The 22335-nt window shown below is 37.0% G+C and overlaps 1 protein-coding gene and 1 long non-coding RNA gene across 6 annotated transcripts in view; one reads left to right on the top strand and one right to left on the bottom strand.

The window, feature by feature from the left end:
• The window catches only part of LOC138128967 (zinc finger protein rotund-like), a 198797-nt gene that overhangs the window by 114603 nt on the left and 61859 nt on the right, over positions 1-22335 (top strand). For 3 of the 5 annotated variants that reach the window (XM_069045219.1, XM_069045221.1, XM_069045220.1), the window contains exon 3: positions 16149-16310. In XM_069045219.1, coding sequence (XP_068901320.1) covers positions 16149-16310 — 162 coding nt within the window. Of the gene's footprint in view, positions 1-10481; positions 11179-16148; positions 16311-22335 lie in introns of those variants that run through there. The other 2 variants (XM_069045217.1, XM_069045222.1) reach the window with 2 other exon arrangements.
• LOC138128976 (uncharacterized) lies at positions 3589-8161 on the bottom strand. The gene is made up of 3 exons (XR_011158980.1): positions 7549-8161; positions 6292-6585; positions 3589-6233 (listed from the first exon to the last, which is right to left on the bottom strand). It is a non-coding gene; the product is annotated as an uncharacterized lncRNA (long non-coding RNA).

Below are 22335 nucleotides of genomic sequence, written 5' to 3'. Positions count from 1 at the left end.
GTTATGTACCTATGTAAGAAGTTGAAGATCGAACGTTTTCAACAGTTATTTTTTGTTATCTTTTGAAAAAATTCTGATTAGGATAACTGAGCAAAGAAGAATGAAGAACTAACTGAACAACTGGTCCCATAGAATGAAGAATCGAGTCTTTCTAGAGAATTGTTTCTTCTGAAATGAAAAATGTCTTTTGAAATCAAAAAGCAAAAACATTGTCCACCACGTGAAAATTGAAGAAATAAAGATGGAGTGTTTTTAATTTTCAAAAACGTTTCTTTCTTTTCCATGAAGAAAAGATCTTTGAAGAACTCAGGATACAAAATTGAAGATGAAGGTGAAAAGAATTAATAATTATTTCTCTTCAAAAAAATTCCAAAGAGAATCTAAAGAAGGGGAACTAATGAGTCACAAAGAACATAGTACATCAAAAAGTATTGTTGGACAAGTTCTACAAATTTGTTTCTTTAAAAACGAATGATTCATTAGAAAATAAAGATTGAACTATAAAGATAGTGTCAAGGTTAAGAAGCAGAACCTTCGTTGAATATAAAGCGAAATTATTGATCCTTTCTGAGGATAATAAAGGCAAAAATTACTTTATGAAGCAATTAAAAAATGAAGATTTTCGAGTGTCTTCAATTTGATATTTTTCAAAAATTTTGCTTTGTGGTGTTATGTATCATGTGATCAAGACATGCTTTCAGAACTTCTACGACCTACTGTGTCTCATTTTTATTTGATCACACGGTAGAACATTCGGCGTGGCGGTAAAAAAATATAACTGCAAGGCTTGACCGTAATTATTAGAAAAAAACTAGTTTACAATAGACGAATTTAAATAAATTAATAATAAATAAATAGAGATTCACTTAGAGATTAGGTTAAGATCAAATTATAAAACTGAAGTCTTCTTATTACAGTAATTGACAAAATAAGAGAACATCTTGTATAATTTGAAAATCCAGTTAGCCTTGAAAAGTACAAATCGTCTCGTAGATTGACGCATACGATGGATTGCCAAAAAAGTAGAACAAATGAGACAGTAGCAGTATTATTTATGAAGTCGTAAATTTTTTCGGTTTCAAGGTTACGTCTTTCAAAATTAGACCGCGCCCCCTAACGGACAACTTCCCAACTAGACAAAAACGCCGGACCGAATTAAAGCGTGATTCACACTTATCACAGCGGACAGCTGACATTAAGAATCGGGATTCCAACAGCGATTCCTTGTAATCCATTTAAAATTCCTAAATATTGCCATCAACTATGACCCACTTTGTTTTGACAATCGACGAATCAATCTACGAATCGATCATTCTTATTCATGAGTCCGTAAATTTTTATCTGATTATTGGATGCAAAATCGTGTTAACAGCGCGTGTATACACGTGTTCCAAAATGCATTAAACCTTCCAAACCGGTCACAACAAGAAACAAAATCAGTGCAACAACATTGATGTCTTGGAGAAGGTGAAAGATGAAACAACCGCAAGACCTCAGAATTTTTTTCACCAATTTCTATTTCGAAAATGTCAAAATCGACCTTTTCTTTTCCACGTCTATTATTCAATAGAAGAAATAAATAAGTAAATGGTGAGGAAAAAAATTGCAATCGATCCGTTGGTATTTTACTACTGAAACGTAATTGAGACTGACAGTTGTTCTTTTTTTTATCGCGTTTCAGTCAGTTTTTTTGGGATTAGCTATGCAAACGAGACAGGTCATGTGTGACGCTATTGATGACGATCGATCCACGGTAAAAAAGGGACAGTCGATGACGTTAGTGATTAGGTATTGATAGAGGGCGGCTGTGAAAAAAAAACAGTCAAATTATTTAGTTTGAAGAGGTGACGTCACTGTACTGATCGATGTTTGATGGTTTTTTGTTTACTAATAAATTTCGAATTTGGACCCGGAAAAGGACCGAAGAGAGAGAGAGGGGATTTCCGTGCAAAAAATGGAAAATCGTCAAATTGGATTTTTTTGAAAATGTGTTGCACTCAGGGTTTGATATTTTTCAAAATTGCTACAAAGGGAATAGAAAAAGAAGTGGTATAAAAGTTTACGAAACTCTTTTAAAACTTCCCATGACCCAATTTGGATTTTTGAAAAATTTTGAAAAAAAAGGGAAAATCGTCAAATTGGATTTTTTTTATGTGTGGCACTCGAGGTTCGATATTTTTCAAAATTCCTGCAAAGAAAATAGAAAAAGAAGTGGTAAAGATTTACGAAACTTTTTGAAAATTTGCCATGACGCAATTTGGTTTTTTGAAAATTTTTCAAAAAGCAGTTTTCTCATTTTCAGAATTTTTCATTTGTTGCCACCTCGAATTGAAAAACGGGTCAGTTTGAGGGTTGGGTTTTGAAATGTTTTGCATCATTCGGCCTTCGCTACAAATCCGGGGGCGCAACCCCTTGTGCGAAAATTTAATCCTGTTCATTATCGCCAATCGAAAAAACCTGATACGAAACATCCAAAGTTAAACCATTCAATTTTTTGTGATGGAAGGGTTGCAGCCTTGAACTTTACCACACCCCCGGCGCCGTCACAAATTTATGAAAATTTCAGCAACCCCCGTGAAAAAATACAACCGTCGCCAATACATAATTAGGCACAAATGGAAAAATAGCAACCCGGCAGATTTTCGCGCCGCCCCCGTCGGTGCGTTTTTATTGTTGATATTTTATCACATTGCGTCGTGTTCTTTTTCCACCCCGTGCCGTGATGGAACCGCGTCCAATTAACCGCCGCCCCTATCGACTTTTATTATTGTTATTTCGTGGGAAAGCCCCGGACGGCGGTCGGATGTTCACGTAAAATATATATATATACACACACTTATATTACGTCTAAAAAAAGAGCACTTCGCCGACGGTACCCCACCCGGCCGCCCCCTGCCGCCCCTTTTCTATCATGGCTTGTTTTCTTTGAAAGCAGACGAAAAAATGAAAAAATAACAAACGCACGGTTATTGCAAAAAAATTCCGGTTCTCTCTCCGTGTTTGGTGAAATAACATCGGTGGCGGCGTGTATTTTTTTTTCGCCGGTCGCAAATATCCCGGCCCCATCGATGGGGACGATCGGAGGTGTCGGGGGCGGCAATTAGAGGGTGCGAGGGGAGAGAGCCGCCGGTGATCGCTCGCAAAACGAAACAAGGAATTTACGAGGACGCCGCTTCCTGCTTCGAGCTTTTAATTGGCACATTAATATGTAAAGATAATGAGGGGCTGGTTATTGCATGTGAAATTAATGAGACCAAGAGACATGACCAACCATTTAATTATCACATATTTTAATGTTATTATTGTCAAATGATTCGACGCGGTTTAACGACCGCAGAAATTCGAGAAAAATTGGAAATACCTCAACAAGCAAGCTTTTGCTTTGCTTTTGTATTTCTCAATTGTAATGCCTACTCTAATTAGTCACGATTTGAAGAGGAACTCTATATTACTCTACCCAAAAGAAGAAAACGAGAAACGAATCAAAAAACATACACGATTTTTTGAGAATTACCGTGAATTTTGCAAATTGCAATTTTAATTCTCAACTTTTTCCATTAATAGATATTTGAAGTGAAATGGTCACAATATTGTACTGGAACAAGGAAAAAATTAGGAAGAAATTCCAATAAACGGCACGTTTATTGGAATTTCTGAATCACCTTTGGGAATTACATCTCTTTAAAAAATGTATATTGGAAGAAATGAAGAATTTTATATTAAGAAATACATACATCTAACTGCGACATTTAAAAAAATCATTATGTTTTAATTATTATTGTCAAATCACTCTTACTCTGTCAAATAACGTGTTGAATCTCAAACATGCAATATTAATGGGAATTACGCCTTTTGGGAATTACATCTACACATTCTAGATATAATAAAGATAAGAGATTTAGCTTGACATTATCAAATTATTGTTAAAAAACGAAGCTCAAGTGGAAATACAAAATACTCAGGTTTGTGTGGAATTACGAAGTGATTTTGGGAATTACGAAGTGATTTTGGGAATTACAACTGACGACGCTTTTACTGGAGAGAACAAAGTGTAGTCTAGATATCCGATATATTCCAGGTATTTTACATTAAAGTCAGAAAGATATTTAGTGAGATTTTAAATATTTAACAACAAAGTTGAGAAATACAGCGCCATCGTCGGAATTACATCGGAAAGACAGTAGAAACTGCAGCCTTTACAATGTTCCACTGAGAAGTGAAAGAATTTATGTCAGAGATATCGGATGGTATCTGGATATTCCATTTAAGGATAAAAGATAGGTATTTGGAAAAAAATAGCTGATTTAGTGAGCTTTTTGAGATGCCAAATTTTGAATTTCAAGATTTTGAACTGTAACTTGAAAAAGTTGTTAAGAATGTTGTAAAAAGAAGAAAGAAATAACCTAAATGTTGTCAGCATTATCCGGCGCGTTTTCAGTAATAGTTTTTTTAATTTTGCGAATTTGCCTAAAGTGTCTCGCAGAAGCCCCAAAGTTTAATAATTTTTCGTCGGTTTTCCTTGGCCCGTCAAAGCCGAACGAATTATTGTAGAAGAGTGGAAGAACCAAATGAGAAAATAAAGAACTCGCAAAGTTTTGTATCCGAATTTAATAACGTTTTTTAAATTTAAATCCGAGCAAGGGGATATTACAAGACACGTCGGCGGCCAAGAGAGCCCCGAAAAATCCGAACCGAGGTCGGGGGGGGCAAACAATTCCTCATCGGTCACGAAATTGAAAAATACTTGGCAGAATGAAATACGTCAAACGGGTACGGTAAAAATTCAAAAAGCGCCGCAACCGAGACCGACACGAACACTCTGGGGAATTTTAGGGAATTATCGATCGGCGCCGCCGCCCCCTCGCCCGCCCGTCGAAAAAAATCAAATCCGCCGAACACAAATCATGAGGAATTAAAGGAATTCCGGGAAGCGACCCGGAGCCGATGAAAGTTCAAAGATCGTGACCGGCCCCGGCAAAAACCGTGATGGGGGTGAAACTAAATATTAAACAGGCTCTGGGTGATCTAATGACGTATCAGAAAAAAAAAACACGGAACGTTTCCCGTAAAAATTTTATCAACGTGCGACGCTATCATAAATCGTCTCTTAACACACATATCGCCGTCTTTATCTATCCGTGACGTATAGGTAACGTTTTCTTTGTCTCTTTTACATCCGTCTGCACGATGTCTAGCCGACTCTATCGATTTACCTTCGGACGACTCTCTTTCTCTAAAGCCACGCGAGGGCGGCTGTTGCTTTTCCAACTAATTTTCCGCACGCTAATCGCGGCTCCTTTGTCTCTTTTCCGGGGAGGAAAATGACTATTCGGGACCGGGACGACCTAACAACATAAAAAACAAATGAACGGAGGACGAGGAACAACAAAAAGTGAGCTTGTGTCACATCTCTCCGGATATTGAAAATTGTCTGCAAGAAATACTATTTTTTCTTATTATTGTGGTCAAGATTTCGATATCTTCTACTTCGGAGGACTCTTCTGCGGACGAGTTTCATTTCCAAACTACCAAGTTCTACTGGAAAGCAATTTGGAGAAATTACTCCATTGCTCTTAAGTGGTAGACGAAAAGGAGTTGAGTTGCGTTTTGTTCTACTTGGTAGAATATGTTTTAACAGATCAATTCTTATCAATTCCTCACGTGGACCAAGACCAAGAGGTGACAACACAGTGATAGAACTGATTGGTGGTGGCGGAGACACTCTTGGTGCAAGTTAACAACAGGAGCTTCTAGAATAGTATCCAGTGAAATCAGAAACTTTCTAATTAAGCAGCAACGGAGACTAGTGAAGTCCCTCCTAGCAAAATAGAAAGATAACAAAAAACTTCGTGGAAAATTAGAAGGGTTTGAAGTTAGTTCAAGGACAAGAAGTAGATTGTTGATTGTTGATGAGTGTCTTGGGAAGATATTAAATAGACTTGCAAAAAACTTGGACTTGGAAAAAATTGTTTCAACTGACAAATCACAGTTAAGTTTGTCCTTTTGGGCTATTCAAATGACCAAAACATTAATCTGAACTTGTTAGAAATTGATTTTGAAAAGAAAGAATAGTTCTGATGTGCTACTTTCCCGATTTAAACCCAGTGGACTGCGCTGATATCCAATAGTAATTTAAATTAACTTTTTGAATCAGAGAAGAATGCTTGGTTTGATTTCCTTCTGAAGTCCTGTTAGTGAAACTACAGTTTTGAACATCATTTCTTGTCTCTGACCTGGAAACAAAAAACTAGGAAAATTCAAAGAATTTTATTTTGTAACATGATCACCTACGCCACTAATAAATTTGGTTGAAGACGCTGAAGCGCTTTGATACCCTCAGAAAAAATTCTTCTATGTGTATTTCCACTATCTTGCTTACTCAGCACCACGAAGAGTGTGTTTTCATTTTGCTCCCAGATTTTGAACAGCAGCTCTTGAGAGCCGGAGGAATGGAACAAACATCTTTTTTCTGCAAGTCTTCTGACCTGTTGTCGAATGTCGAAGCCATCTCGCGGGCCAAATAATCTTTTCTTCTGTCACAACAACAGTGCTGGTGCATCTTCAGTGTCAGACGATACTTCATCCCTTTTACAAAAATATTTCACTACTGGTTGCAAGGAAAAAAAAATAAAAAAATAGTAACTGTCCCATCCAATAGAACACTTTTTATCAGCAGCACAAAAAATTGTGTAATTATTTTGCAGTCAGATTTAACACTTAATCCTCTCTCGTATGCAATAAGAACGAAGAGTGGCTACAGTCCATTTACCTAATTAATATTTAATTGACTAACTGTACCCTATTATGCAGCAAACTCCATAATATGCTTTCCTATTTTCACAATTATTTAAATAATAAATACTGACAGGTCTTAAATTTAAACGACAACACGATATCTCTCTCGTCTGCAATTTCTCATCAGAATTGTTATTTTATCCTATTTACACTGGTGAGAGTTTAATTTAAAATAAACACAACAAAAAGAAAACGATATTTTATAACAACTCGGTCACAGCGACAGACTAAATTTTGGTAAAGACACATCTTTCATTCTTAAACCAAAAATCAAACCCGATTCATTCAGAACTGCATTTGCAATTTTTTTTTAATGTAAATTTAATTTCCAAGGAAAGAAGATTGGAAAAATTAATTCAACTGTTTGCAGTTCTTATTTAAATTCTCTACAACTTCTTTCTGTCTGCTACAATAAAGTTTTTAAATTAAATTTCACTTTCTTCTTTACAAAATCGCTATATTTTAACGAAAATAACTATTCAGAATCTTCAGATGCATTCTAAAATGTCTTGGTATTGGTTCTGATCTCAGAAACGATAACAACATCAAGAAACTGCTGCCTAAGGGCCCGATTTCAAGTCATGGTGGCAAATAGGTGGTGCAGCGCAAATTGTAGCTATCTTTGTTCTACACATTAATTACCAATGCGTCATCTTTCTTTCTTGAGCCGTTGCCATGAAAACAACAAGTGCGACCGTCGCAAGTCAACTTAACTAAGACTAAGTGACTATTTACCAAGTAAAAAATGATTACCAAGTGACTGCTATCTTCATATGGATGCTTGGACGCAATACTCCTTGTGTTATAATTTAGCAATAGATTTGCAATGTTTTGCAAGTAGCAGTTATTTTCCTAGCTGTAAAACCCCTCTCAAAAATGTTGCAAGAGTAGTGGTCCCTTTTGGACGTCCAGACAAATATCGGATGGTCTCTTTACACTTCAAAATTGGACATCTTCATCTCCGAAAAATCAATGATGCACCTACAAAAACAATTTTATCACGCTGACATTTGCAGATAATTCGCATAATATCTTAGGAACTTGCCGCGGTTCGTTTGGGGTCGGGGGTTTGGCAATATTTCGTAATATTACCATCTCTTGTGTTTGCGAGTTGAACCGGCACAATCGAACTAACACTTTACACAAAACATAAACACAAAACGCAAAATGCAAAATGCGCTTGAAATTTGTTGCAACAGGACAAAATGGACGCGGTTTATGTACATGTCCTCTAACTACAGCACACAGATAACAAATACTTAGAAAAGTATTGACATTTCGATAAGAGAAATCTTAGTATAAGTAGTAGATCTCACCAACAATTAAGACCCACTAGATTTATCCCAGAACTGCTTGTTTATTTATTTATAATTAATATTGTGCTACGTTTACTCTTTCGCACTGTCCAAACAGGTAAGCTTTGCAATACTCCGTTTCTGAGTTCGATGCCGGTAAGTCGTAAAACTGGGTTGTCATAAATCAATAATAATCACTGCTAAACACACGCACATGGAAATTTCTTTTGTTAACAAATTGGCCATTTTCGTTCTGAAAGCTGTGTGCGGGCGTAAGAGTGAGAAAACATGATGTTTGGAGGTTTGCCAGGTAAGGGATAGTACTTTAGAGCAGGAAATCCAAAAAGATGGATTGTAACATTTTAATACCAGTAGAATGGCCTAGGCTGGTTATTATTAATTATTCATGAAATGTTTTGGACGCACTGGAATCTGTCAGCAGCGCTTTGGTCGTTTTATGGCTTACCGGCACCGAGCTCAGAAACAGAGTATATTTACACCAATTTTTAAATCAACCAAAGCATGTTAAAGAAAATGTTTCTTTCGTTTTCCAACAATCCAATTTGATCGGCATTTTATTGTCGTTATTGTTGTTGCTACAATAGCCGTCGCCGTTGCAAACATAACCTCAACAACAAATGGAAGATTTCAGAAGCTTCTAAATAAGAATTTTTAAGGAAAACTGACACTCCCGAACTCGTTTTCAGGCAAGAAAGCAAATGTCAAATATTTTATTCCAATTATCATTGTTAACATCCTTTGGAAGCCACCCACGTGTCTTCCTCCCTTCTTATTTTACGAACAGTTGCAGTTTCGGAACGAAAGGTTAACTATGTAGTTATGCCAGGAAGTCTTATTGTTCGAGTGACCTGTTATAATTAACCAACCATTATTTCCTGTTTTGGACCTGTTGGGTAACGGGATGTTTTGTAATTTTTTTAATCATTCGCGATGGTTGTTTTTCCCTCTTGGTGGCAGTTTACTGCCGTCTAGGATTTTCGTCGTGAGAAAGCATCGCGAATTAGGGATTCAGCGTGCTGCAGTGTTTGCACAAGAGTCATTAGAGCTACCCGGGGTCGACAAATTTGAATATCTTCCACCCTTTCATCCATTATGACGTACCTGAAGATGGGCACGTACCGGGCCATTAAACCGTACAACGGTCCCATTGTGGTGCTGTGAAAGACGACACGTTTCTGCATCTTTTGATCGTACCCTCTTCCTACCAACCGAACACCGCAACACATTCAAATATTTTTAAGTAAACATCTAATAAATTCTCATTGTGGCGGTGTTTTGTCGGGGCGTGCATATTCGCCGGAATTGGGGCGTCTCGGTGTCTTCCGTGTGAAAGAAATTGGCCGGATCGTCGACGAGGGGGCTGCGGAGGTCGTCCGTTTCATCGGAAAATGGGGAAACGGCGGCGGTCACGTGATGGTGGGGCTAACGTCACGTGGTGCGACTGACGCGACACGTGACCGACACGGAGAAAATTGAGAAAATGCACCAATGACAAGATTTTGATAGGGCTTATCTGGGGTCTTAATTGTCGAAGTGAAGGATTTTGTTTGTTTATTTTTAATTTGCGTAATCTTATTTATCGGTGTGGGCGTGGAAGAGTGGGTTACGGTGATAAGGAATGAATGAAAAGACGAGATAAAGGAGAAAAAACGCCAAAGCAAATATTAGAGAGACAAACATTTCGCGGGAAAACAGCGAAAAAAGCAGCGGGACAAATAGAGATTATCGTAATTAGTCGTCTTAAATTGGTTGGCGGCGTGTGTGTCGTTGTCTTTTTGCAGTTGGCGTCGGGCGCCCCCGCCCCCGCGCGTCTGCCGTCCGCCCCCGGAAAAATGGCCAAATAAAGCGCATCCGATGTTATATATTTTTATGTGTTTTCCTTGAAATAAAGTTTTTGTGGTTTTTTTGCGCGTCTTGCGCTGTGGTGCACTTTATGCACCCGCCGCCCCCGCCCCGAGGCGTCTGCCGACGGGGTTGCGTCCCGCCCCTCCGCCCGCCCCCTCGGCCGCCAATTAACCGGCATTAACCGGTTAATTGTGATGCACGCGTCGGCGTCGCGGCTCGGCCATTCGTTTTTTCAGCGTCGTTTCCCCGCCCCCGGGGCCGGTGCATCGGCGTCGCGTTCTTCCCTTATGCACTGGTGCACGCAACAAAACCCCGAGAATATAACCAATCAATATTAAAACTCTATATACGCTCGATACTTACTTCCGCGTGTATGTACATACAATTTTTTTACAATTTTTTCTTCGGCGCTGCACTTCTTTTTCTTTCTTATTTCTGTAACCCAGTTCTCGGGCGGGCGCCGCACTTCAGTCGACGGAAAACTCCTGAACTAACAAGTGCATCGCCGTCCTCGCGGATGCGACACGGGAACAGGGCCGGCCTCGAGGCGCCCCCGGTTTAATTAGTTCTTAATACGGCCGAGGCACGTGTGTCGGTGTGAATTAAGCGCGCGAGGGGGCGGCCAGAGTGGGGAGGCGTCCGCCGTCGCTGCATCAACACCGTCGAATCGGGCCCCCCACCACCGCTCATTAACACGACGGTTTTAATTGCCGCCGCCGCCGCCACCATGGAACGCCGGCGGCGCGAGGCACGTGGCCGGAGTGCACGGACGAGGAGGAGGACGCAGCCGCCGCCACCGGGACTGTAGCGAAGATGGCCTGACGTTTTTTCGAAAACTAACCAAAACAGAAAGTTCCTTGACATATTCCGAAAGTTCCTAAAATCACGATAGGTTTAGGGTTTTTTTAAGATGACGGCAGTCAGACAGGTGCAGGACCATTCGGGGATGGACAGTTCGGACTCGAGTGATTCGTGCGCGACGGTTTCGAACCATAACGAGACCATCATCAGTAGTCCAACGCCGGGCGCTTTGTACAAGCCGAGCTTGAAGTATAACGATTTCGTTAATAAGTTGGACAGTTACAATAACAATCAGTTGTTGCTGCCGACGCAGTTCTATAAGACTCTGCTGGCGAAGGCGGTGCTGTCGAGCAGCAACGATGACAAGACCAACGTGTATAAGAACATGTTGCAGTTTCACAAGGATAGAGATTTTGAACAGGTAATCCTAAGCCAGGACGAGCCAGGATTTTCTTCACTTTCTAATTCTTCGATAAAACTTCTAACTGAGAGAGTTTAGAGAGACCTCCTTCGAAAAATATTTTTGGTAGAAATTTTGCTGCTTGATTTTACAATTTCTCAAATTTAACTCCCAAAAAAATTTTCCAATTTATTGCGACGATGGAGTTGTGAGTTATGACCAACAAATCTCGTTTCTCATAACATCCTAGAGTTCTAAAGTGATTAATTGTTGTACAAATGTTTATTAAGCTTCTTGTTGACGTGGCCAATATTTTAAAACAATTAAAAATTTATTACGTTAAAAAGCTTTTAATGAAGATATTTTTTGCAGTACCCAAGTACCAAAATGACCTTGTGGTAAAAATATCCGCAGAATGTTTTCCAGGTCCATTTCCGGTTAAATTTAACAAATAATTGTTTGCATTAATTGTTAATTGAGTTGCTACTTTTGAAAATCTAGATAAATGTCATAAATGAAAAATTCTGCGATTATTTAAAATAATGATGGTAATGCTATTTCAGGTTAAACAGGAAAGAATGTGTAACAGGTCCATTAATTAAAATAACTAGGTAAAGGACGAAAGAAAAAGTCAAAGAGTAAAACGTGTAGAAGTTCCGTTATAATCATCGATGGAAGTATTTTAGAATTTTATTTTTAATTTTTCTTCTTCTCTTTGAAATGCAAAACTTTTTTGGTCTCTGCAAACCTTAAAAGTTTCCGAAATGTAAAAAAGAAGTTATTTTGGACTACTGAGAACAACGTAACAGACAATTAGAGCAAAACAAAATAAAATGAGGACTTGATCAAATTATAAAGGCGGAGAACTTTCATAACAATAATTACATTTTTTTATGTTCTTTTTAATTATAAGAAAACGTAACTCCATTATTGATACAAATCCAAAACAAAAACATTGAATATTTTGAAAGAAAAGAAACTAGTGCTTTATTAACCAATTAAAAAAAAAATAATTAATTTCCCCTCTTGTATCGGGTGTTCATTTAAATGTTTGTGTTTTTACTCTGCGGGCAGACGAGTGCGCGTTCACAATAGACTCTGCCAACTTTGAGGAGAAATTTAAATGAACACCGGATACTTTGGAGAAATAAAAAGGAAATTATTTTATAATGTAAAAGTATTTTTAAAACGTTGATAGATTTCAAGAATGTAAAAGCTAGATAGATTTTTGTAATAACAGACCTAGATAATTAAAAAAAATAAATAAAATTGTTTTGTTTTGAAATATTTTTGGGTACCTAATTTAATAAAATATGAACTCTTTTTTAGAATTTCAAAATTTCAGTTTATGGAGAAATAGGCAAAACGTGGAAAAAGTGAAGATGATGTCAATTCCTATTAAATTCTATACTATAAAAAAGTGTAAATCAAAAATTTAGGCGTTAAAAAATAAAAAAAAATTCCTGGTCATCCCCATCAGAGAATTTTGAAAAACACTAATTTTCTTATTGGAAAAATTCTTGTGACAAAAACAATGGCATTTCTTTTGCAACTGGAAGAACTGTTAAAGTGACAGAACTGATCAAAATACAAAAATTTCGAAGCATTTACTCGTAATTTCGTAATAACTACCACTAAACTAAGAAGAAATGTTTCACACTGAAAGGAATTCTTCTCTATCGCCAAAATTTTTTGGGTATTTAAAAACAACTTTAAATTTCAAAAATAATTGTATAGGGTGTCTTAAAATTATCGTATTCCGAGTTCGGGACTTAGTAGGGGGCATCCTGTTGACCAAATAAAAATGTTTAAAAAAAAATTACTTTGAAAAAAATATCAAAGTTGCCAATATTTGTTCAAAAGTACCTGATTAATATTCTAGCTATGTTGTACTTCCCTTTTGAACAAAAATTGGAAAAATAAAACTTTTATTTTTTTGAGATAAAACTGTTTTTTCAAGAAATGTCTTTTCATTTATATTTTAATATTTTACATAATCATCCTCACCATATTTCAAAAAGAATGTCAACCATTTATATTTTTTATTTGAAGAAAACATGATGAAAAGTTTGAACCTTCAGACCCATATATCTTTGTAAAGACCCCTCCTATATTTTTTATTTAATTTTTTCGAGATTCCTGAGATTTTTTCCCTACAAGACCCCCGACTTGGAATACGTAAATTTTGCGACATTATTAGGAGCAAAAATGAAGTTTTATGTGCCAAGGCTGGTATTTTGGCGAAGCGTTACTATCACTATGATTAATATAAACAACGCTGTGAACAAAATCCAATTTTTTTTAATAATTAGGTATTCGTCTGTCAACTAGTTTTTTTTTAATTTAGATATACCTATTTTGTAAGTCTGTTTTGCAATTATGTAGAATTTTCTTGATTAAATTTTACTTATTCGCAACAGCTTCCAATATGTCAGATTCAGAAACGAATTTGTTAAAATTTGAGTTGGAAATTTCAATGATTTAGCTAGTTTACTTTATCTGCCGCTCGTCAACGAAGATAATAACTTTATCAGCCGCTCGTCAGATGCCAAGACCAATGAAGTGACACTTTCGCATTATCACTTAGCTTTCCTACACCACACTTTTTCACTGTTCATTCTAGCAACCAGCACGAACTTCGCTTAAAATCGAATTAAAGTTAAACCTCTCCTTTAATTTAATTTAGGATTCAAGTGAAATTGCCTTCGCCCTAATTACTTAACTGTGCCTATGCTTTTGGTAGATCAGGTCAGTTTCAAATTTGGTCAGTCGTTCAATTACGAACCGTCCAATAACCTAGATTTTTCAGTCGTCGCTAATCGCATCAGCTTAATGTAAGTTTAACGGTCGTTCATAACGTCCAATCAATAATTACGTCTAGAGCCTTAAAGCTCATTTAAGTATGAACCCACTGTAACTGTCGAAACACTTCACCTTGCAACAATAACAAACAATTTAAATTGAATCTCGCCGATCCACCAATCAAACAATCGACCTCTCCGAATCGTTTGTTACTTTCAATTCTTGCTCTAACACGCGTCGCATCTTTCGATTAATTGGATTAAACAGTTGCAAGTTTTTTGGCGCTGCGTGGTTGGCAGCCTGCTCGGACCTGGCTTTGTCCGAGAGTGGGTCAAAGTTTTGGCAAACAGTTTTTTGCGAGGCGGCTTTTGTTAATGTTTTAATTAGCAGTTGGCGACCGTGTTCAGGTGTGAACGTAGCTTTAGGGAGTGTCTTTTTCTTGCGGAATAATTGTCCCCAAAGGCTATTTTTCTCCCACTCATCCCTAATCGTCAATGTGTACTCACGAGAGATTTCTACGAAGTCACCGTGTTTTTTTTTTTTTTTTCTTAATCTTATCAACGATTATCTCGCAAGGTGACACGATTTGCTCAAAAGTCTGGTGAAACTCTGATTCTCTTGGAGCGTCTGTTCGTGTTCACACCAGATCGTAATTAACGCAGGGAACGAAATAATCGGGCGAATATCATGCTGCCGCAATTTTTTCTACGACCATTACGCATTTTTTAATTACAGTAAACTGTTACTTTGTTATCGGCCGGTTTTGAATTTTAATTTGCCCAGCAACAACGTCTGCCCACACAGATAACGACGTATGCAAATTCCTTTAATAACAGTATCCTTATCTTAATTTGTCATTTATAATATCTCTTAATGCGACGTTTCCCATACACGGATCCTACCTAGTCGAACGACGGACAATAAGACGTTTCCATTTCTTTTTATCAAACCGACTGGACGAAAAACATGAGAACGCGACCATGAGAACACTTCCACAGCGAGATTGGCGCAGATCGTAATGGAACACACTGTATAGTCGTCGAACAAGTTTTACGACAGACTACACCTGTGGGTAAAACTGGTAGTTTTTTTGGAAATCAAGGGAGGAACATGTAAATTCGTGTGACCGACAGGTGTTGCCCATTTTTTTTCTTAATTATAATTTGGTTTTTGGAGTTTAATGTTTTTCCGACGTTTTTATTGCTTAGATCTAGCGCGTCAAAAGCCGAAAACAAAAGAAAGTGTGAATGAAATAGTTTATGTATCGACAAAAGACGAATGAAGGTAATAACTAATAATTAATTATTGGTTCTTTTGTTGCATCAAAAGCAGAAAATTACGAGCGTTCAAAAAAATAGTGGTCAAGGGGGCGTGGTTTACAAACGCGGGTCATTGGTTGGTATGCTTTGACATTAATTTCCTTCAGATTCGTAACCTTACTTTAATCACATTTTGTTGCAAATTAAATCATTAATATAAGTAAAAATCATGAAGCACTAAGAAAATCGAGAAATCTCTAGTTATTTTATTTTTACAAAAACAAATTATCCTCATATTAATCCATTTCGTACTTATTCCTTTAAATTTTTTTTTACTTTACGAAAGAAGAGTGTGGGCGGAGCTAAAATTCACATACAATCCTAGAGACGTGGTGTCACGTGATGTCCCTTTCTCGTTTTTTGACTTTTCAGGATACCTCGAGTTGTCTAAATCTTACAAAACAATCCTCCTTAAAAGACATTTATCCTACATATTCCTTTACTTATTTTTAATAACTACATATATCTAGTTTCATTTTAATTGCTATAAGTTATCACTTAGAAGAGAAGGTCATTTTTTAAGACAACTTTATCATTTCTTTATCAAAACAAAAATCTCTTTCTAGGAACCACTCGATACCTATCGCACAAATCGATCAGGCCCAGGGTCGTGGCAAGTCTGCGTTAATTTACCGGCCGACTTAAATCGAACACCGTGTACATCGATTCCCGAGGGCCACAAATTCGACTCCTCCTCCCCTGCGGAATTTCCGATGCGCCGTTATAACGCGAATGATAAAACAATAAAGAAAATGGAAACAAAACAATTTTTTTTTCGTGTGTCTCCGTTCCAGCCCTCCTTTCATCCATTTTAAAAACTTCAATTGAATTTTTTCAAAGTGTAATGATTTTGTTTCTCCTTTTTTACAGAAAGCATTCGGTTGGGACGGGGCCCAATCGGGCGGCAGCCCCTCGGGGCCGCAATCGGGGGGCGTGGGGGGCCAGGGGGCCCAGGGGCTGGTCCACTGGATGAGCGTCATGGCCGAGCACATGGACCCGGCGATGTCGCACTACATGTCCTGGAACCAAGAGGTGAGCATCAAAATGTGACAGTTGGGGGCACTTCCGGAGGATCACAGTCTTAAAATGAAAAAAAAAAAGGTTTTTCAAAAAGTGCTAAAAATTTTGGAACATTTTGGGCCAGTTTCCATGTTTTATTAGCGCTTTTGTGTGTAAAACTAATGAGTATGTGGGTTGGGAAAATGAAATTCAAAAGAATATGGAGTTTTTTTGAAAAGTGCTAAAAAATTCAAAAATAATTTGGAGTTTTTTGAAAAGCGTTAAAAATTTTGGAAATTTTTGGACCGGTTTCCGTATTTTGCAAAGCCTTTTTGCTTAAAATTAATGTATGCGGGTTGGGCAAATACAATTCAAAAATAATTTGGAGTTTTTTGGAAAAGCGCTAAGAATTTTGGAACTTTTTGGACCGGTTTGCGCTTCTTTTTTTTTTGTTGTTGAAATAAAAAATTTACGCGAAAGTGCGGGTTGGGATCCTCTCGAAGTGCGCTAATAAAACCCGTAGACAAAAAGGCCCCGGGTGCCCACCCTTGCATAAATAAATAAAATTAAAGCCGGCTCTCCACCGTGAGATAATAAAACGCGTACGCAGAGATAATAGAAAAAACTATAAGAGCGCCCCGGACCACTGGAAAAAACACTATGAGCCTCATCTGCATATACCTGAGAGAGCAGGGTGAAAGAATTTATTTTTTACCATTCCGCAACCCCGTATGCAAATCGGCCATACGTGACAAAAATGGCTATTAACGATTAGACAAACGGAAGATAGATGATGGACCCGTACCTCGTTCATTTATCGTGAGAAACACTGCTAGGTGGCGGATGAAAGGAAAAAAAATTAAGAGAGGGGTGTCTGGTCGAGAAAAAAATTATTAAAGGGTTGCGGAGAAAAAAAGGGGCTTTGTTTAAGGATGAGGAAGCGTCGCAGGACGCGTATGCTAATCGGCCGTGTCTTTTGCCGTTACCGTCGATTGTTTTCGGTTGCAGTTTTTGCATTGTTTGATCAATCCAGATGGTGATTAGCGACTATGTAAATAATGTAATTATCGATTATTTTATTTGATCGTAAAATTTTGTAAGCTGGGGCAATTAAGAAATTGGTGGAGACATAAACATTATTATAAACAATTTTTTGTTAATCAATTTGCAACACAACAATACTAAAAGACACAGACTTTTTATTTAAAAAAAAAACCTGAAAATAATTTATTTCCAAAAATCTTATCCTTCTTGACTAGATAGATACTAATTTTTGTAATTTATTTTACTTATTTTGACCAATTACCAATTTTGCTAATCACCAAGTTATGACATAACTTCTTGGTAATTAATATTGCATTATAATTAATTTTTACTAATTACAAAATAAATTCTGAAGCTTTAAAAATGAACTAACTATCGCTCATGAAACTTTTACTGATAGAGAAACTTCATTTGTTGCAACTTTAAACCACGTATCGATTCACTCGACTATATATTAGTTTATAAATTAGTATTAGGGTGGATTTAACTGCAATTTAAGTTGTCACAAAGCACCTAATTTAACATTGATCTGAAACTAAACTAACCATTTAAAACAAACACCGGCGTGTTTACCAATAATTTTATACAATTAATGACTGGTGTCACAATGTTTTTTGATTTAAGTTTAATTTGTTTTGGCTGTTTGAATTTTCAATTATTGAGCGATACCGTACAGATGTAACAGTCTGACTAACTGTCATTTAATTGAAATAATAAATTTAATATAAGCATTTCAGTTAATAACACTAATTTCGTAAATTTAGAATCTCTTTATCTACTAATTTTGATGAATTCAGCGATAATTACAACTGAAACTTTTTAAATATTTCTTCAAACTATAGAATGGGAGAAATCAATTAAAAAATTTACTAATTAATTAAAGGACCTAACTGTGCCAATTCTAAAACGTTCTTTGATTGAATAATTTTATTCATTTAAAATTTAATAGGACGTTACTTTACTAATTCATTAAATTTTAAATCTCCCTAATTAGTACCTTGTCATTTCAATTTAATTTTTAATTACTACTAATTTTGATACTAATTTCGTTATGAAAACAATTTTATTGTAATAATTGAGAAAGAATGACCAAAATGTTATAATTATTAGATTGTTTACTAATTTAATTTTACAAATGTAAAAGCTTTAGCGTATTTTGATTGGATTTTACTAATTTACACATTAGTTCAAAAGCTTGAGAATCATTAAACGAACTAATTAATTCCACATCTGGAAACTGTACTGATTGAACAACTAATCAACAATTAGCATCTAATTATACTAATTTTAACTTTCACTAATTCTTCTTTATCTTCTTCATTATAGATAAATATTAATTAATTACTAGCATTATCTAGTGATATATAACTATTCTAAAATAATTATGTACCTCTATTTTGTAATTAGAAATTCTTTAAATTCAAAATTTTGTCACAGTTTGAAATGTGGTTTAATTAAATAAAAATTCTAATGTGTTGAATAAATTTGGTAAATACTAATTTTGTGTAAAAAAAGATCAATGTAATTTAAAAAAGGATACATATAGGTATGTAAATTTGATAAATTACAATATTATTCCGTTAAAAAAAATTGTAAAAAATTAGCCTGGAATGCAAAATTATTTCATTTTAAAAAATATAAATTATATAAATATATAAATTCCGAAGCACAAGTTTCGTTAATTAGATCTAGGAGTACACCTTTTAAGGCATCATAATTAATTTCCTTGATTAAATTTACATTAAATTTATATTAAAAGTACGCTAGGTAGGGCAAACCGCAAAGCCTCTATTGGCACTAATAAATAAATTATTCATGCACTGTAAGTGTATTGATGTCGGCGAATTTACATAATTGTCAATTCATTGATCTGTAAGCCGAACTTTCACTAATTACCGACGTACATTAATTTTACTACAAAGTGATTGTGAGAGACTCTGAAAGTGTGTTAATTTAAAAACTAAAACTACAAGAATTTAAATTTAAAAAAATATTGAATTAATAATTTTTTGTCGTTGTTTATATTTTTTGCATGGTGTCATTGTCCCCCTTGACCTTTTGTTTTTTTCCGTAACGTTCGATTTAATTGAATTTCCATTTCGTACCTGCCGACGAGCAAAAAACCCGTGAAAAAACCACCAAAAACCCTTCGCCGTGCCCCCCAAAAAACAATACCGCCAGCAACGAATATGCAAACGAACCCCTCTAATTTTTTGTCGCCATCTTGAAAAAAAAATCACCCATCAGACTCCCATAATAGAGGGTTACGTACCATCACAAACATTAACGGATTTAATTTTTTTTCCTAAACCATTTATATTCTCGTCCGTTTCCTGTAGCGGAGGGGGTCGGTGGGCTGTGGTTTCGTCGCTTTTTTCACACACATCTTTTGCATACATCGGGTGCATCACCCGTTAAAGGCTTTAATGAATACACTCGACGTAATCCGTCCTTTATTTCATCCCCGAAAGGGGACGAAATCCGGTAATTACCCCGGCGGCGCTCTCTCCGCGCGACGACACTTCCTCGCCGCGGTCTATTTTCGGCGGGGCTATCAGACGCGGGGGTTGGTGCTTGGTGGTCTTCATTTGGGGGAAAAACGGGAAACGAGCGAACGCCGAGCAGTTGTCACTTGACTGCACCCGAATGAGGAGGACGGCATTGTCGAAAACCAAAACACGCATCCGATATGATAATAGGGAGATTATGTAGATGGGCAACCCTTCAGTTGAACCCCCGCCGGGAGGGTCGGCAGCGCCGCAAAGACAAGGAAGAGAGGGTTAAATACCTCAAGGGCTAACTACTTGGAGCGGCAGGTTTTTTTGCATATGACCGTGAGGACGGGCGATTTTTTTTCCTAATGCCCGATTTGAATTTGGTGTGAAGGAAATTTAAATAAAAAATCTCAGGGGGTTGCCGGTTTTTTACGCATTAACAACTGCTTGACGGGGTAACGATTTTCGTACCTTGCCACTGCACGCACTCTTTTATTTTTGTTTTTTGTGTCAACTGTCAAAACGGTTTTTTTTCCTCTAATATGACAACAACATAACAATTTATTTATTACTCCGCCATTAACACCGTTTTTTCTTTTATGTAATTTATGCAAATTCCCATAATTAAGTTGTTTATAATCTTTTTTAATTTTTAATCCGTGTTTTGGCGCTTACTCATTATTATTTCTGTTTGTCTAATTTAGTCAAAAATATTGTTGTTTCATTCAATAGTTATTGCTTAAAATATAAACAAGTAAATTCTACAATGACCTTCTCACATTTAGGAAAATCCGTCAAATTTATCAAATGAAGAAATAACAGTCTGATGTAAAAATTATTGAAAAAGCTCAAAATTCAATTTTTTTAAACTAATAAATAGATATTTTTAAATCTGGAAATTAGGTAACATTTAGAGAAGGTTCAAAAAAATTATTTTATTATTTATAATGCTCAAAATACATAAGGTAAAAAATTTGGTTCCAAAATGCATGCACGTTGTTTTGCCATAAGGGGAGGCCATGAAAATTTTGCAATTTTGCTGTCTGTTCAATTAGGTTATGTTTTTCTAAGTTTGAGGTTATAAATAGCGTCAATGTCTAGTGCATTGTTGTCAGTTTTACTAGTTTTATCCTTCTTCTTTTCGACTAACATTTTGAATCTTTCTTCGTTCAAGAATTCCTACTATCATTACTATTATTATTATTATTTCTATTTTTAGGCGATGTTCGAATTGACCATTTTCTTAATCGGTGCCGATTTTTTGGCAATTTTGACTTGAAATTTGTACTCGTATTTTTTTTGTGTTATCCTCGATTGCGAATCGTTATCTGTCAACAATGGCAGACAGAGTATTTATTTATCACCTTGCGGAACAAATTCGCGGAAATTTGAATGAATTTATCGTGTCGAACAAAAATACGTCCCACTTGAGGACGAGTGTTCCCGATTAAAAATAAATTTGACAAAATTAAATGGAAGCCGAAGGAGATGATAGATAACAATCGAGAAAAATCAGGTAGTCCTTGTCCTATTATTAGACGAAATAAAACTGGTACGGTCCGTTAATTTGGTCGAATAATATTTATTTTTTTCGCGCGCATAATCTAGAAGGCCCACTTTTTTATTTATTAACCAAACAAAAACAAATCGTCAAGAGAGAGAGATCTAGGTAGGCGATGACTGGCCCGGATCCGGACAAAAGCGCGTCTCTTTCATCGTAGAAGAACGAAGGAAGAAAAAAAGAGAAAAGTTCATCGGGCTATAAATGATTTATCGGGCGGAATAAATCAGAAATGTCAATACGTCCCTGCGTTTGTACGTTCGTTCGTCTTTTGTCGCCTAGGATGCGTTTTTAATTCGTCGTCGCAGAGGTCACCGCGATCGATCCCATCATCAAGTGGTCTTGACGTAACCCGAAACAGATTTTTTCCGCTTCCCCCCATTCCCGCCAAATCTAATGCCCATATAATACACTTAAATGCGATGCGCGTCTGTTCGCACCGCAGCTTTCTTGATTCCACGAAAGCGTCCACATGTGGCACAGTCGGCCGTCTAAGTAGTCGGCGACGTTCGAATTTTTCGCGTTATTTCCGTCGCCTCCCCTCCGACCGCCATCGCTGGGAGGGGGCGGGGGTTCGCGTGCGGGACGGCGGCGACTTGCGGATTTTGTTTTGTTGAGTCGGCGGAGGAGCGTCGCGGCCCACTGCGGTGGTGTCCCTTAGGTTCGATGAGGAGTGCGCTGGTCGACTGGTTTTTTACGACACTTACTGTGGCCATATGTGTTCGAATGTTAAACGACGGAGATACGGGATGGAAAAAACTCCTTAAAAAACGTCTAATTTCGGATTTTTAATGAGCTCGAGGGTGTTGAATTACATCGGGAGGGTTCCCGGGTGACACCCCGGCCAGGGCCGGACTGGGGGCCAGGTGCGGACCGGGTGATGACGACGCGATAATTGCTGATTCGAGGGGCGGCAATGGAAATCTCCTTCTTGAACTCGAACTCGCGACGTCGACAT

The sequence above is a fragment of the Tenebrio molitor genome, chromosome 4 (genome assembly GCF_963966145.1).
Source record: "Tenebrio molitor chromosome 4, icTenMoli1.1, whole genome shotgun sequence".
In the NCBI taxonomy this organism is placed as follows: domain Eukaryota; kingdom Metazoa; phylum Arthropoda; class Insecta; order Coleoptera; family Tenebrionidae; genus Tenebrio; species Tenebrio molitor.
This window is presented reverse-complemented; position numbering and strand designations above follow the sequence as displayed.